General features: G+C 48.8%; 1 protein-coding gene across 8 annotated transcripts in view; it reads left to right on the forward strand.

The window, feature by feature from the left end:
- Positions 1-12,475: 12,475 nt before the first annotated feature.
- Positions 12,476-17,127, forward strand: part of RILPL1 (Rab interacting lysosomal protein like 1) — a 43,352-nt gene continuing 38,700 nt past the window's right edge. For 4 of the 8 annotated variants that reach the window (XR_010407388.1, XM_054510557.2, XM_054510555.2 and 1 more), the window contains exon 1: positions 12,476-13,613. Coding sequence is in view for 7 of the 8 variants with exons in the window: in XM_054510557.2 (XP_054366532.1) it covers positions 13,305-13,613 (309 nt within the window). In the remaining variant the exon portion in view is untranslated. The remainder of the gene's footprint in view (positions 13,614-17,127) is intronic. The other 4 variants (XM_054510556.2, XM_045887824.3, XM_045887822.3 and 1 more) reach the window with 4 other exon arrangements.

The raw sequence follows: 17,127 nt of genomic DNA on the forward strand, positions 1-17,127 counted from the left end.
GTGTTCCTGCTCTCCCTCTCTCTCTCTGTCAAATTAATAAATAAAATCTTTTAAAAAAAAATTAAACATACACTTAACAGGGCGCCTGGGTGTGGTTAAGCGTCTGCCTTCAGCTCAGGTCATGATCCCAGGGTCCTGGGATGGAGTCCCACATCAGGCTCCTTGCTCAGCTGGGAGTCTGCTTCTCCCTCTGCCTCTTCCTGCCACTCCCCCTGCTTGTGCACTCTCTCTCTCTGTCAAATAAATAAATAAAATCTTTTTTTTAATTTTTTTTAAGATTTTATTTATTTATTTGAGAGAGAGAGAATGAGAGACAGAGAGCATGAGAGGGAGGAGGGGGAGAGGGAGAAGCAGACTCCCCCCTGAGCAGGGAGCCCAATGCAGGACTTGACCCCGGGACTCCAGGATCATGACCTGAGCCGAAGGCAGTCCCTCAACCAACTGAGCCACCCAGGCACCCCATAAATAAAATCTTAAAAAAAAACCAACCCCATTATACTGAGGAAAGAAGCTGGACCCCAAAAAAGTGCATCCAGCTTCCCTCCTGTGAGGGATGATTTTGAGTAGAGAATATGGACATTTCTGCAGGCATGAACCTAGACGTGGAACTGCAGGGCAGGTGTCTGTTCAGGTTTAATAGACGCGGCCTCTTTTCCAGAGTGATTTCCTCAAATACTCTTAACAGCATTGTCTGAGGGTTTTGGCCTTGGCAAATTTGAAACCTGGAAAGGGACTCGTGTCCTTGAAAAGTGGAGAATAAAGGGGCACCTGGGTGGTAGCTCAGATGGTTAAGCTTCTGACTTCAGCTCAGGTCATGATCTCGGGGGTCCTGGGATCACGCTCTGTGCTCAGCAAGGAGTCTGCTTGTCCTTCTGCCCCTCCCCCTGCTCCTGCTCTCTCTCTCAAATGAATAAACAGAATCTTAAAAGAAAAGAAAAGGAAAGAAAAGAAATGTGGAGAATAAAGAAGGGCTAGGCACCCCTTGCCCCAGCCCCCAAAGAACAATGGGAATCATGCAAAGGATTTAAGTCAGAAAATGGCATGGGCAAAATTGCCTTTTAGAAAGATGCAGGGCTGCAGGGGGTAACCACCAGCACACAGCAAGCACCCTGGGGTTTTGCTGTCTGCCATGGTGAGCTGTGGCCTCCAGTCTCCCTCCGTACCCCCAATTTGTAGGCAGGAATGGAGGTGCTGAGCAGATGAGGATTCAACATGTTTTGGCCACTCACTTCTTGTCAAGTTGAAAACACCAAAAATTGTGTCCATTTGCACAGCAACATTGTTTAAAAGAGCACAAACCAGAAAATCCTGCCAATGTCTATCAAGGGAGAAATGATCAGGTAAATTACAGTACATCCTTAAGCCAAAAAACTATACAATCATTTTTTTTTAAATGAAGCAGGTATTATCTATTAAAAAAAAAAAAAGGACTGAGGAATGGCTAAAATCAAAAACACAATATACAACAGTTGTCGGCGAGGATATGGAGAAAAAGGAACGCCCGTGCACTGTTGGTGGGAATGCAGACTGGTGCAGCCACTGTGGAAGACAGTATGGAGGTTCCTCAAAAAGTTAAAAATAGAACTACCTTATGATCCAACAATTGCACTAATGACTATTACCCAAAGAATTCAAGAACACTAATTCAAAAGATATATGCACCCCTATGTTTATTGTAGCATTATTTACAATAGCCAAAGATATGGAAGCAGCCCCAGAGTCCATCGATTGATGAATGAATAAAGGAGATGTGGTATAAATATACAATGGAATATTGCTCAACCATAAAAAAAAAAAAAGGAAATCTTGCTGTTTGCAACAACATGAATAGATCTACAGGATATAACGCTAAGTGATTTAAGTCAGTCAAAGAAGACAAATACCATATGATTTCATTGATATGTGGAATTTAAGTAACAAAACAAATGAACAAAGGAAAAAAAAGACAAACCAAAAAACAGACTCTTAACTATGGAGACCAAACTGATGATTACTGGGGGGGGGGGGGGGGGGGGGCGGCGATGGGGGAAATATGTAATGAGGATTAAGCATGCACTTATCATGATGAGCACTGAGTAATGTATAAAATTGTTGAATCACTATATTGTACACCAGAAACTAACATAACGCCGTATGTTAACTATGCTGTAATCAAAATTAAAACAAAATAAAACAAAACACAAAATTAGAACTTATGCTACTAAAATATATATGTGATGAGCTAAAACCTATTAGGATTCAGATTTATTTGTAAAAATAATAATAATAATAAATAAGGGGCGCCTGGCTGGCTCAGTCAGTAGAGTGTCTGACTCTTGATCTCAGGGTTGTGAGTTCAAGGCCCAATTTGGGTGTGGAGCCTACTTAAAAAAGAAGAAGAAGGGGCGCCTGGGTGGCTCAGTCGTTAAGCGTCTGCCTTCGGCTCAGGTCATGATCCCAGGGTCCTGGGATCGAGCCCCGCATCGGGCTCCCTGCTCGGTGGGAAGCCTGCTTCTCCCTCTCCCACTCCCCCTGCTTGTGTTCCCTCTCTCGCTGTCTCTCTCTCTGTCAAATAAATAAATAAATAAATCTATAAAAAAAAAAAAGAAGAAGAAGAAGGAGAGGAAGAAGAAGGGGAAGAAGGAAAAGTGGAAGAAGAAGAAGAAGGTAGGTCTATATATGCTGAGCTGGAAAGATAATTATAGGGTATTATGAAGTGAATAAAACAAATCGCATACTAATATATACGTCATGCTTCCATTTAAAAAGTAAATGCATGTTTAGATAAATGTAATGTGCATATTCTCAGGGGGGCAAAAACCAGGAAGAGCATGGAGCAAAATGTCAACAGTAGCTACCTGGGAGGGGAAATGAAATGGGGGGAATTCTACTAAGCACATAATTTTGTCAATGGTGGAACGGTGGGTATGACAGACCCAGCTCTGTTCAACCCACCCGGGATACTTGCCTTGCTTCCCAGCACGAGCAGCATCAGCCCCTGCTCACGCTGTTCCCACGTTTGCAAAGCTGTACACAGGGCTGCAGGCCCCTCAGCTCCTAACATCTCTGACGGCCTCAGATGCTCACACGGACAAAGGCTGCCATTGCCTCAGCACCCAGGACCCACCTGACTAGAGGGGTTCCACCTAGAAATGGGGGGAGGTTAATGCCCCATAGGGAGGAGTCAAGAGAGTCACACAGGAGCAGGCAGGTAAGGAGCTCAGTGTCCCCTGTGTACCCCCACCCTGTATGCCCAGTACTACACTCGGTGCAATGGACAGTATGAGAGCCTGTGGTTTCATCCCAGGAGAGGGACGTCCCAGGACACTGAGCAACCAGCGTGAGTGTTCTCGTGAAGCCAGGCCAACCTTGGTAATATTCCACCTTGAATCTGTTCTCCCTCCTTTTCTGCCTTACTTCTCTTCCCTCACTCTTGCTTCTCTGGTACCATACCCTCCAACAAAGCATTAGCTCATAAACTTTGCCTCGGGCTCTGTTTCTAAGGAACCCATACAAAGGCAATAGGTGGTTTTCTGCTTGGTTACTATTTTTTCTTTAAACATTTTCTTTAATTTGTTAAAAAATAGAATTTTTGTTAAAATTTTAACGAATTTTTAAAATTTGTTATTTTATGTATAAAATATAATATATTATAAATATAAAATACATAAAATAATGTATAAATATAAAATACATAAAATAAATAAATTTGTTTATACATATTTATAAAAAGTTTTTTTTTTAAGATTTTATTTATTTATTTGACAGAGAGAGACGGTGAGAGAGGGAACACAAGCAGGGGGAGGGGGAGAGGGAGAAGTAGGCTCCCTGCTGAGCAGGGAGCCCGATGTGGGGCTCGATCCCAGGACCCTGGGATCATGACCTGAGCCGAAAGCAGACGCTTAACGACTGAGCCACCCAGGTGCCCCTATAAAAAGTTTGGTTAAAAAAATTTTTATCTGAGAGAGAGAGAGCACATAAGCAAGGGGGGAGGGGCAGAGGGAGAAACAGACTCCCCGTTGAACAGGGAGCCCAATGTGGGGCTCAATCCCAGGACCCTGAGATCATGACCTGAACTGAAGGCAGACGCTTAACCGAATGAGCCACCCAGGCACCCCAACATTCTGTTTAATTAAAAGCCCAAGCATTGGATGAGACCCTTGAAGCAAAGAAACACTACTAGGTCAATTTAACATGATAGAAAATCTGCCCAGACTACCATTTCCAGGTAACCTCCCTTCAGGTAGAAACAGGTATTGAAATTCGGAGAGGGTGCTAAATGCACTTTAAAGAATCTTGTTGCTAGGGTTTGATCATCCTGTTTTCCAAGATGGATTTGGGGAGCCTGAGTATAAACCTCTATCCAATGCCCTTAGGGGGAGGTCGACTATCAAGCAGAATCAATGCAAAAGAGACCATGAGTCTCATGTGACATCACCAGGGTTTAGATACAATGGTGACATCAGAATTGTCCATGATCATCTCAAGTCCATCAAAGAAGGAGGAGGAGGAGGAGAACGAGGGATGAGAAACCAGAACAGCAACCATGGGAAGTCAGGAGGGTGATGTGGGTGGAGGAGGGGGTGTGAGGCTCTTTCAGGTTATCAGCCCTTGGGATCGAGCTCAAGGAACAGGGCAAGTAAAGCAGAGTTGTGTGGGAGATCACTCAGACTCCCCCAAAATAGGAATGCTCATAAAACTGTAGTCTGTCCTAGTCAGCGTGGGTTGTTATAACAAAAATACCAAGATTGGGTTCTTTGTCAACAACAGAAATTTATTTCTCACAGTTCTGAAGTCTGGCAGTCCAAGATTAAGATTCTGGCAGATTGGGGTCGGGTGAGAACACCCTTCCCTTGTTCCTAGATTTCACAAGGCGGAAGGGCAAGGGAACACTCAGGCCTCTTTTATAAAAGCACTAATAACACCTAATACCATTACCTTGGGGGGCAGGATTTCAACACATGAACTTGGGGGGATACAGGCATTTGGTCCATTGCACTGTCTATGGCAGCAGGACAGGGAAGCTATACTCAACTGTCCCCAAGTTGCCTCTCGAGCCCTAATGTGGTTTCTCAGGACCCTGTGGCCTGATTTTCCAGGAAGCAGTGACTTCTCCTTCCACATAATCACTGCTTCTCTCTGCCATGTGCCCAGCCCAAAGGACTCATAGAGACAGGAAACATCTGCCCCTACCTGTGGGTGGTCCCCAGCACCCACTCGCCCTCTCTCCCCACTCCAGATCTTCTGTTCCTCTTAGTGGCATCGGATCTCTCTTGTCCCACCTATGGCTGAAGCAAGAGGTGTGATGATCACAGGCAAGCTAATACTTTGCCATTCCTTTTATTTTATTATTATTATTATTTTAAAGTAAGCTCTTGGCCTTAGGTGGGGCTTGACCTCACAACCCCAAGATCAAGAGTCACATACTCTACTGACTGAGCCAGCCGGGCGCCCCACTTTGCTACTCTTTTAGCCCCCAGTCTGCTTTCTTTTAAAAGCTGTTTTCTTATGAAAATTCTCTAATAACACAGAAGGAGGGAGAACGTATAATGAACTTCCATGTACCCAGCTTCAACAATTATTAACAGAATGGCCAGTCTTCATTGCATCCACATTTCCAACCATTCCACCCTCCTAGTGGGCTATTTTAGAGCAATTCACATTGTATCATTTTATTCATAGACAGTTCAATAGGCCCATAAGTCTTTAAATTCCGAGTTATTGAGAGGGGATTTAGGTGCTGACCAGATGGACAGAGGAAAGGGCCCTCGAGTGACCTGGAATGCCCTGGTGTTTCCCAGCCATTCAGCTCTGGCCCACATTTGCACCCCTGCCTCAGCGAGAGTCGTGTGTTGTTTCCTGCTCAGCATCTGAGCTGCCTTTCCAAGCGTGGGCAAGGCAGTCCATCCCCGGGTGACTCCTGGTGAAAGTAGAATTCTTTTTTTGACAGCGCGAGACACAGTGAGAGAGGGAACACAAGCAGGGGGAGCAGGAGAGGGAGAAGCAGGCTTCCCGCAGAGCAGGGGGCCCGATGCGGGGCTCGATTCCAGGACCCTGGGATCATGACCTGAGCCGAAGGCAGACGCTTAACGACTGAGCCACCCAGGCGCCCTGAAAGTAGAATTCTGTTCCTTCTACAGGAGCTGAAAAAGTTAAATGTTTGCCTTCCCTGATCTCCGGGATTGGGCTGTGACACCAGCTGATCACTTTGGACGCTCTCACCAGAGATTTGAGTTTGGAGATGCACTGTGGCACACAGGAGACCTCAAGGAATAGCAGGTGGCGGGTGTTTATGTGTGAGATGAAGTAGACATAGATCAGACTATGAAAGTCTGGGTCGGCCACAGTAAGGGCTCTGGGCTTTATTGTAGCCTGGCGTTGATACCTGGCGGGATAAAATGCAAACTTACTTACTGGCTGTGCAAAATTTCTGCTGTGCAGAAAAGAGATTAGAAGGGAGAAGAGGGGCGCCTGGGTGGCTCCGTCAGTTGAACGTCCGACTCTTCATTTCGGCTCAGGTTGTGATCTCAGGGTCGTGAAATCGAGCTCCGCATCAGGCTCCACACCAAGCATGGAGCCTGCTTGAGATTCTCTGTCTCCCTCTCCCTCTGCCCCCCCCACTCTCTATCTCTCAAAAATAAATAAATAAAATCTTAAAAAAAAAGAATTGAAGGGACTTGGTGGCCCTAATTCCTAATTCTTCTAATAGCTCCTCACACCGCAGCCAGACGTCAGCTTTGATTTCATGATGCCATTGCTCGGAATGGGATGTTTCAGTGGTAACAAGAGTAGCACCACCTGGACAGTAAGAATAGCAACAGTTAACGTTAGTGTAGCCCTTACCATGAGCCAGCCTCTGTTCTAAACATTAAACATAGCTTCACTCATTTAATCTCCACAAACCTCCTAGAGGGAGACGGGATTAACACTACTCCCATTTTACTGATGAAAAGACCGAGACAGAGTCAGAGGCAATGACTTGCTGGATGTCACATAACATCCCCACTACATCCGATATGAATTTGACCCCACAGTCAATCAATCCCTGGTGCCCTCTTTAACTTCATTCCACACCGTTCCCCATCCAGTCCCGTGTCAGTCTGCTGACTCACACACAAACAGAGCCTATTCCTCCCCTGGGCCTCACATACGTGGTTTGTGGCTTTCTCTTCTCCCCTCCCATAGCGTCTGATTCCACTTATCTGAAATGACTAGAAGAAGCAAATCTACAGACAGAAAGCAGGCTTTGGAGGGTGCAGGGCTGCCTGCCTCACCTGGCCCGCAGAAAGTGCCGATGGCTGTGAGCTCCCTGGGCAGATAAAGCCCTTTGCCCTTTTCCTTCCTACCCTCCTCTGGAGCCTGGTTCATCTCCCAGAAACAAGGAGTTGGGCGAGGAGGAAACGTTTCTACGAAGTGATCTGAGCTTCCAGAAGAAAATTACCATTTTTCCACAGGCAAAACAACAGGGAAGGTAGAAACACCCCAAAAGTCTGCCGGTGGATGAATGGATACACAGAATGTGGTCCATCGGTACAATAGGAGATTATTAGGCTACGGAGAGGAATTACATCCGGCCACAACACGGATAAACCTTCAAAACATTATGCTGAGTGAAAGAAGCCAGGCACAAAAGGCCACATGGTATATGAAATGTTCAGAACAGACACATCTATGGACCCAGAAAGCCGACGAGTGGCTGCCAGGGGCCAGGGGCAGGAGGGAATGGAGAGAGACTGCTAATGGGAACAAGGTTTTAGGGGGAGGTTGTTGAGAATGTTCTGAAATTAGAGAGCGGTGAAGGCCACAGATCCCTGTAAACGTACTAAGAACCACTGGATTGTACACATTGAAAAAGGTGAACATTATTGCATGTGATTCATATCTAAATAAACATTAAAAATGAGTCCATCTGGGGTGCCTGGGTGGCTCAGTCGGTTAAGGTCTGCCTTCAGCTCAGGTCATGATCTCAGGGTCCTGGGATTGAGCCCTGCATCAGGCTCCCTGCTCAGCGGGAAGCCTGCTTCTCCCTCGCCCACTCCCCCTGCTTGTGTTCCCTCTCTCACTGTGTCTCTCTCTGTCAAATACATAAATCTTAAAAAAAAAAAAAAATGAGTCCATCTGTCCCTCCCCTCCACTCTCTCTCTAAAATAAATAAATCTTTAAAAAAAAAAAGAAATTTCAGGGGAAGGAGAAAAAAGAAGATGGAGGATTAAAAGAAAATAAGGGAGGGAGCCTGGTTGGCTCAGTTGGTTAAGCGACTGACTTCGGCTCAGGTCATGATCCTGGAGTCCCAGGATCGAGTCCCTCATTGGGCTCTCTGCTCGGCAGGGAGTCTACTTCTCCCTCTGCCCCTCCCCCGCTCATGCTCTCTCTCTCTCTCTCTCTCTCTCATTCTCTCAAATAAATAAATAAAATCTTAAAAAAGAGAGAGAATAAGGGACATATCAACTAATTGCAATATGTGAATGCTATTTGGATCTTGAGTTAAATAAAAACTGCAAAGAAATAAATTGATGAGACAATTGACATTTTGAACAGTGTGGATATTTGATAAGAAGAAATTAACTTTCTCAAGGGTGATAGTAGTATGGATACATGGTTTCAGTATGTTTCAGAAATACAGATTAAAATACTTACACTTGAGGGATGCCTGGGTGGCTCAGTCGGTTAAGCAGCTGCCTTCGGCCCGGGTCATGATCCCAGGGTCCTGGAATCGAGCTCTGATTTGGGCTCCTTGCTCAGCGGGGAGCCTGTTTCTCCCTCTCCCTCTGCCTGCCTCTCCCCATGCTTGTGCTTGCTCTCTCTCTGTCAAATAAACAAATAAAATCTTAAAAAAAAAAAAAGAAGTTACATTTGTGTGCAGAGCTCCAATTACCAGAAGCTGAAAACTGGAGACTCATAATTGGCTTGCAGAGTATTTTTTGAAATGTTGACTTGACTGCCAATATTTAAAACTCAGGTGGCGTCTGGGTGGCTCAGTCGGTTAAGCGTCTGCCTCCAGCTCAGGTCATGATCCCAGGGTCCTAGGATCGAGTCCCACATCAGGCTCCTTGCTCAGCAGGAAACCTGCTTCTCCCTCTCTCTCCCTCTGCTTGTGCTCTCTCTGTCAAATAAATAAAATCTTTAAAAAAATAATAAAATAAAATAAAATATTTATAGTTGAAAGAATACAGTGTGTGGGACTCTTTTTCCAAATGAATCGTGCTAACACACCTGGTTTCTGAGACACACTAATTTCTTGATTCTCCTCTCCTTTTTCAACCCTTTCTTGTTCTATCTGAAATTAGTTTATTTTTGGTTTTACTTGTTTCCTGTCTGTTCCCCACAAGAGCAGCAATCCTGTCTTTTGCACATCGCCACATCCCACAGGGTTAGCATACTACCTGGCATATACGAAGAGCTAAATACTTATTGAATGAATGAATGTCAGTAGAGGTCTTATCATTGCTCTGGTCCTGAGTCCCAGGTCCACATTTCCAATCGTGAACTAGACAGTGATGTCTACACCCAAACCAGATATCTCCTCCAGTTATCTTCAATGACGATGGTGATGATGATAGAAACTAACTGTTCTTTTAAAGATTTTATTTATTTATTCATGATAGAGAGAGGCAGAGGCAGAGGGAGAAGCAGGCTCCCCTCAGAGCGGGGAGCCTGATGCGGGACTCAATCCCAGGACCCTGGGATCATGACCTGAGCTGAAGGCAGACGCTTAACGACTGAGCCAGCCAGGCGTCCCAAAACTAACTGTTCTATCGCACCGGGTGAGGCCAGCACATATGTTGATTCATTTAATAATAACAATTACCCTTGGTGATCCCACTTAACAGAGTGGGAAGTTGAGGCCCCGAAGGTCATTTGGCTTGCCCAAGCTCACACACCTGGTAAGTGACTGCACCAGGGTTAGAGCTCTGGACTTGACTGCCTCTCCTTACTTAAGACTAGCCATTCTCCTAAGCACTTGGGCTCACCATTTGCGGTCACCTCAGACTTCTGTCTCCCTCCTCCTCCCCACCCTTTCCTGCCCTGGTCTTAAGGTCAGGCTTCAGGCCGGCTCTCCAGATCCGCAGTCATTGTCCCTCTCAGCCAACAATGCTAATTACATCTTTGCTGCCTTGAGGGCAAAACTGCCACTATCTGGGAATTCATTATTTATTCCTTCGTTCAACATGGGCACCCACTGGGTTCAGCTCCATCCCTCCCAGCTGTGGGAACTTAAGCGAGTTAATTAACCTCCTGCAGTGGGTTGGATGGTGCCACCCTGCCCCAAAAGATACTTCCTTGTCCCAATCACGGAACTGGAGACCTTCTTTGAAAAAAGAGTCTTTGCAGGTGTGATTAAGTTAAGGATCTTGAGATTAGATCATCATGGATTGTGCAGATGGGCTCTAAATCCAAAGACAGGTGTTCTTTTTTTTTTTTTTTTAAGATTTTATTTAATTATTTGAGAGAGAGAATGAGATAGAGAGAGAGAGCATGAGAAGGGGGAGGGTCAGAGGGAGAAGCAGACTCCCTGTTGAGCAGGGAGCCCGATGCGGGACTCGGTCCCGGGACTCCAGGATCATGACCTGAGCCGAAGGCAGTCGCTTAACCAACTGAGCCACCCAGGCGCCCCCCCAATGACAGGTGTTCTTATAAGAGACACAGAAGAGAAGACACACATGGAGAAGGCCACCTGAAGACAGAGGCAGAACCTGGAGTGATGTGGCCACAAACTAAGGATCCCCGAGTCTGGAAGAGACAAGGCAGGATCCTCCCAAGAGTTTTCAGAGCGAGCCCGGTCCTGCCAACACCTTGATTCCAGACTTCCGGCCTCTTGAACTGTCAGAGAATACATTTCTATTGTTTTAAGTCACCAAGTTTGTGGCAACTTGGTATATTAGCTACAGGAAGCAAATGCCCCTATTTCTCACTGGCCTTGATTTAGGATGGGGATAATCACATGTCCACCTCATTAGGTTGCTGTGCACAGATCTGACCTCTGGTTTTAGCACTTACCAGCTGCTCGGCCTTGGGCAAGCTATTTGAGCACTCCATGACTCAGTTTCCTCATTTGTAAAAGTGGGATAATAATACTCTTTAGGATGTGGTGACGCAGCTGTTCTCAAACCTCCCGGTCTCAGAGAGCCTTCTCCAAGGGCACTCTCAAAAACTATTGAAGACTCTAAAGAGATTTCGTTAAGTGTGTTCTATCTATGGATATCTACTGTAACTAGAAATTTAAACTGATGTTTTTTTAAAATATTTGTTAATTCAAAAGCAGATACATTACATTTTAACATGCTATTTTTTAAAAATTATTTATTTATTTATTTGAGAGAGAGAGAGAAACAGCATGAGAGGGGATAGGGTCAGAGGGAGAAGCAGGCTCCCCGCTGAGCCGGGAGCCTGATGCGGGACTCGATCCTAGGACCCTGGGATCATGACCTGAGCCCAAGGCAGTCGCTTAACCAACTGAGCCACCCAGGCGCCCAACATGCTATTTTTAATACAAGTAACTATGCTCCCAAACAAACAAAACACTGAGAACAGTGGTGTTGTTTTGCATTTTCGCAAATCTCCTTAATGTCTAGCTCATTGGAAGAGAGCAGGATCCTCACATCTGCTTCTGCACGTTCAATCTTACTGTGAGATGCTGTTCTGCGTTAAATATGCCAAGAACATCTTGCCTCCTACTGATATAAAGCTGGCGAAAGGGACCACCTCACGGAGACCCTCTGGGTATTGGAGACCCCCAGTGGTCATTAGGCCACGCTCTGAGAACCGATACAGTACAGATTAAATGAGGCAATATTTATTTGTAAAGCACTTAGAATTAAATATGAAATAGATGTCCAATACATTTTCAACTTAATTTTTTTTTTATCAGTATGTGCCAGGTTGGTGGGGGCTTTAGGGCTATAAGAGCATTAAAGTTTTTTTTTTTTATGCCTTCAAGGAGCTCCCAGTCTCATGGGGGAGGCGTCTGTGTCACCAGCGTGCGAGGGGCAGTTCCGTGGGAGAAGGCAGCGGGCTGTGGGAATGCAGAGGAGGGTCCCTAAACCCTGCGTGGCGCGTGGGAAGCGTGGGAGGACTTGGTGGGTTCTGGAAAGACTCTGCTGGGGGCGGGGTGTCGGATGGCCTAGGGCGTTTAGCCAGGTCAAAAGGACAGGGGGCTTGGACAAGAAAACTCGCGGTGCCGAGATCCAAAGCCCGGCCTCACCTCCTCTGTGAAGCGCTGTTTATGTCACAAGGAACTGCTAAAGGACGTGGCTCTGCGGGCGGGGCAGCCCGGCGGCTTCGGGGGCAGGGGACCCCTCCACCCTTCCTTGTGCCCCTCTCGGGCCGCTGTACTGGAACGCAGGGCCCGGCGCCACCAGGTCCGCCGGTGACGGGGTCTGCGGGCTGGGGGGTGGGGGTGGGGGTGGGGGTGCGGGGGGCTGGTCCTCGCTCTCTCCCCCGCATGGGCCCCATCCCCGAGCCCACCTCGCGACCCCTCCATTCCTCTCCAACGCAGACGCTGCCCCTCGGCTCGGCGAGGCGTCCAGAGACCAGCGTGCCCCCCACCACCCACCGCCTCCGCCCCCTCCCCTCCGGGCTAGCCTCGACCCCTCCCCGGCGGGACCGGGAGAGGAGGAGCCAGGACCGGGCCGGAGGAGGGGGCGGCGAGGAGGAAGGCCCGGCGGGGGTGGGAGGTGGGGGGGCCGCCTAGTCTGCGGGTCGCGGTGCGGGGCCCGCGGGGGCCCGGGCGCCCTCGGGCGGCGGAAGCCGGGCGCGCCCCTCGCCAGGCCGGGATCGGGGCGGGGCGCGCGGCATCCACGCGGGGGGAGCCGGTCAGCCGGTCTCGCCGCCGCCACCAAAGTTTCCTGGAGGAGCCGCGGCCGCCCTTCCTTCCCCGGCCCCGGGCGCGGGGGCGCCCCTCGGGCGAGAACTGTTTCCGAGGGCGACAGGGCCCGCTCTCCGGCTAGACCCCGCGCCTCCATTGCGCCCAACTCGGATTCCCAACTTGGGAGGCGCCGCGGGCCTGCGCACGCGCGCCTTCCTCGCCGCCGCCGCCGCCGCCGCCGCCTCCTCCTCCTCCTCCTCCTCCTCCCGCCCGGGAGCAGGCTCCGGGCCGAGCCGCGCGCCGAGACTCGCCCCCCGCGCGCCGCCCTCCGGCTCGCGGTCCGCCGCCCCCGCCCATGCGGACGCCGGCCGGCCGCCCGGTGCGCCCTCGTCCGAGGGCCGGCTGAGCGCGGACCGCCGGCGGCGGCGCGAGGTGGGCCCGGCCCGGCGCTGCCCTCGGCAGCGGCAAGTTTGGGAGTTGCACTAGTTTGCGGGGTGGGGGAGAGGCCGGGCGGGGCGCCATGGAGGAGGACCGGGGGTCGTCGCTGGCGGCCGAGTCGGCGCTGGAGAAGAACGTGGCGGAGCTGACCGTCATGGACGTGTACGACATCGCGTCGCTCGTGGGCCACGAGTTCGAGCGGGTCATCGACCAGCACGGCTGCGAGGCCATCGCGCGCCTCATGCCCAAGGTCGTGCGTGTCCTGGAGATCCTGGAGGTGCTGGTCAGCCGCCACCACGTCGCGCCTGAGCTGGACGAGCTGCGCCTGGAGCTGGACCGCCTGCGTCTGGAAAGGATGGACCGCATCGAGAAGGAGCGCAAGCACCAGAAGGTGGGCAGCGAGCGGCCTCAGTCTGCCCATCCGGGGAATGGGGCCGCTGGGACCCAAGGGCCCTTCAGCGTCGGGCAGCTGTAGGTGCACGCTGTGTGTGTGCAGGGACTAGATGAGAAGGGACCCGACTGGGGGTGAAAGACGAAGGGAGGGAGGCCCCCGGCCCTCTTTTGTCCAGCCAGCGCTCTCTGGCATATACCGCTTCAGAGATTAAGGGCAGTTCTTTGGAGTCAGACCTGAGTTCCAGTCCTACCTTTACCATGTAATAGCGGTGTGACCTTAGTTAAGTTACTCATCCTCTCTGTGCTTTATTTCCTCGCATGTCAGATAATGATAGTAGTAAGACCCACCTTATAAGAATTAAGTGGGATATATCTAAAGTGCTTAGGTAATATTATATTCCAGAAATGAAATAAGCCCTCTGCCCTTCAGTGTTACCCAAGAAGATCTGACATCAAGCCCCTCTCTTCTTCTCACCCCAAAACCCCCCAGAGCAAAGGGGATATGACCTCCAGCCACGGAGCTCATTGACCCCCCAATCTCTGGAATTCTATTTGCAAATTGTTTCCCAGGGTTTCTTCTAGTTTAATAACCTGAAGTGCTTTTCTCTCCTTGGTTTTATCTTTAATCTTCACAGAACTCTGTGAGGCAGGAACTATCTTCATTTTACAGATGAAGAAAATGGGGGGGGGGGGAATTTGTCCCACATTAGTGCTGAGAGAATCCCAGCCCCAATAGAGGTAACTCTAGTGCTTCTTCCCTGATTTGGGGGATGGACATGGTTTGGGGCAGCTTTAAAGCTAAGCCTCTGCCCTATGAACAAGAATCCCTCCAAGAACATGAATCAGGGCGTCTCTACTGGGCTGGGAGTCTAGACAAGGTGCCTGGGGAAAAGGAAGTGGGAGATGTGTGGTTTCCTGCCCCAACCTCAGCCCGAGGAAGATTCTGTCAGACCCTTTGGACAGAGAATAGGAGGAAACGCCTTTCCTTGGAGGAATCAGGGTGCCTGAGTGGGCTCTGGCTTGCTGTGTGGCCTCAGGAAATACACTTGGCCTCTCTGAACCTCCCTGGCAAGCCATAACCTATTGTGTTTCAAGGAAAATAGCCCTATCGGTGGCTGTGTCTTAATCTGGGGGCAGAGCTGTGAGTGGTTAAGAGCACTAGTGTTTGTGAGGTTTGACGGTGTTTGTCCTCACAGGTCCTTATGCCCTGAGGTCAAGAAAGAAACTCAGGCTCCCAAGTGTTAGGCAACATTTCCAAGATCACACTGAGAGCTTGAAAATGCCCCGGCCCTGTAATTAATGTCAAATTCCCCAGAGCAGGGACTTTGGAGCTACACGGCCTGGTTTCAAACCTTGCCATGGTGTGATCTTAGGCAAGTCACCTCGCTTCTCAGTGCCTGTTTCCTCAGCTGTAAAATGGGGATGATAATAGCACACATCTCATGGGGTTGTGGTGGAAAGGGTTGGTTTGGGACAGAGTCTGGCCCATTATGAGGGCCTTACAAGTGTTAACTGTTGTCCTTAGTCCTGGAGAGGCTTTCAGGGAGGTGTTCATAGAGACCCTACCCCCATCTCCGGCACCGCTCCTCCTACCCCACACCCTCACCCCCCCCATCTCTCTTAGAGAGTTGGGGGAAGGGATCTTTGAAATCCTGTCATGTGGCTGCCTCTTATTAACCGGGGCCTAGGAGCTTAGCCCAGGTCACTCAGAAGTCCTGGCACCTGTGTCCCCACCCTTGGCGTTTGAGTTCTGCAGCAACTGGGCTGGGAGACACCCTTGGGAGCCATCGGAGGCCACTAGGCCTGGAGTCAGATGGAATTCCCAACCAGCTGCACTTGTCACTTCTGGAACGCTATCAGCCAGGAAGTAAACCCCAGCGTGCTCAGAGCCGGGGCTTGTTGTAAACACTGAGGATGATTTCTCATAAATCAGAGGACAAAACCCTTTTCCCATCCCAGCCCTGGTCCCCTTTTCTCTGTATTCTTAGGATCAATAGAGACTCATCTGATTTTTTTTTTCTTGTAATCTCAAAGGCTCTTCACGGTGCTATTTCCACAAAAATCTTCTGAGCATGTCCTTGGTCTTATCGGTTTGTCTGTTCATTCCTCCTTCCTTCCTTTGCATGCCCCCCCCACACACTCTTTTCTCTCTCAGCACACGTGGCTCCAGTAAAGCATGCACCCGGTCTTCCACCAACCCTTCCCCCAAGCACACCCCCAAACTCAGTCAGTTCTGCTCATCACACAGACTCAGGCCACAGTCTTAACATGTTCGATCTGCTTACTCAGTCTGCAACCCTGTGGATGGGCCACGGCATGCAAGGTGCCCTCCTGGGTGACGTGGGCAGTGCAGAGACAGGGGAAGCTGGATCCTCATCTCAGGCAGTGGGTGGGTAACTGGGAAGACAGGAAAATACAAATAGGATTAGAAAGTGATGGCTATGCAGATACAGTTGTCTATAATGTTAACAGTGTATATTGTTCATTTACTCATTCAACACATGTGTTTATTGAGCACCTACTGTTCTAGGCACTGGGGAGACAGCGGTGACCACAACAGATGAGGTTTTTGCCCTCATGGGCCTGACTTTCTACTGCAGTGCTGTCCCATAGAAAAATTATGTGGCTTGTCCTCTATTAATAAAAAGACATAGACGAGGTTAATTTTAATAACATATCCTATCAAACCCCACCTATGCAAAATACTATTTCTATATGTAATCAACGTAAAATGGGGATGATAATAGCACACAATAAAAAAAAATATTTTTTATTGAGATCTGATTAATACATGACATTGTATTAGTTTTAGGTGTACAGCATCATGATTTGATATTTGTGTATATTGTGAAGTGATCACCACAGTAAAGTTAGTTACCATCCATCACCTCACATAGTTACCCCAAAAATTTTTAAAAAAAGAAGTATTTTGCATTTTTTTCCCCTATGTCTTTGAAATCTGGTGCATATTTAACAAGTGCTCAGCAGCCCCATGTGGCTTGTGGCTACTCTGTTGGATGGTGCAGTTCTAGTGTGAGGAGATTTTTTTTTTAAGTTTTTAAATTTTCAGCTTATAATAAGTGACATGAAGAAAATAAAACAGGGCGATATGAAAGAGACTGGCCAGGATGGGGATCTAATATAGATGGAGCAGTCAGGAAGGCTTCCCAGAGGAGGTGACATCTGAGCTGAGATCCGAATCAAGTGTGGGTGAGGTGGGGTGGGGCATTCAAGGCAGATGCCACTGCAAGTGCAAAGGCCCTGAGGTAGGAATGGGTGTGTTCAAGGAACACAATGGAGGGGGCACCTGGGTGGCTCAGTCATTAAGCGTCTGCCTTCGGCTCAGGTCATGATCCCAGGGTCCTGGGATCCAGCCCCGAATTGGGCTCCCTGCTCAGTGGAGAGTCTGCTTCTCCCTCTCCCTCTGTTGCTCCCCCTGCTTGTGCTCATTTGCTCGCTCGCTCTCTCTGTCAAAAAACAACACAAAGAAGGCCCATGTGGCTAGAACAGAG

Source organism: Mirounga angustirostris, unplaced genomic scaffold (assembly GCF_029215605.1).
Source record: "Mirounga angustirostris isolate CCGP_5_RB_7025 unplaced genomic scaffold, mMirAng1.0.hap1 SCAF_14, whole genome shotgun sequence".
Taxonomy (NCBI): Eukaryota; Metazoa; Chordata; class Mammalia; order Carnivora; family Phocidae; genus Mirounga; species Mirounga angustirostris.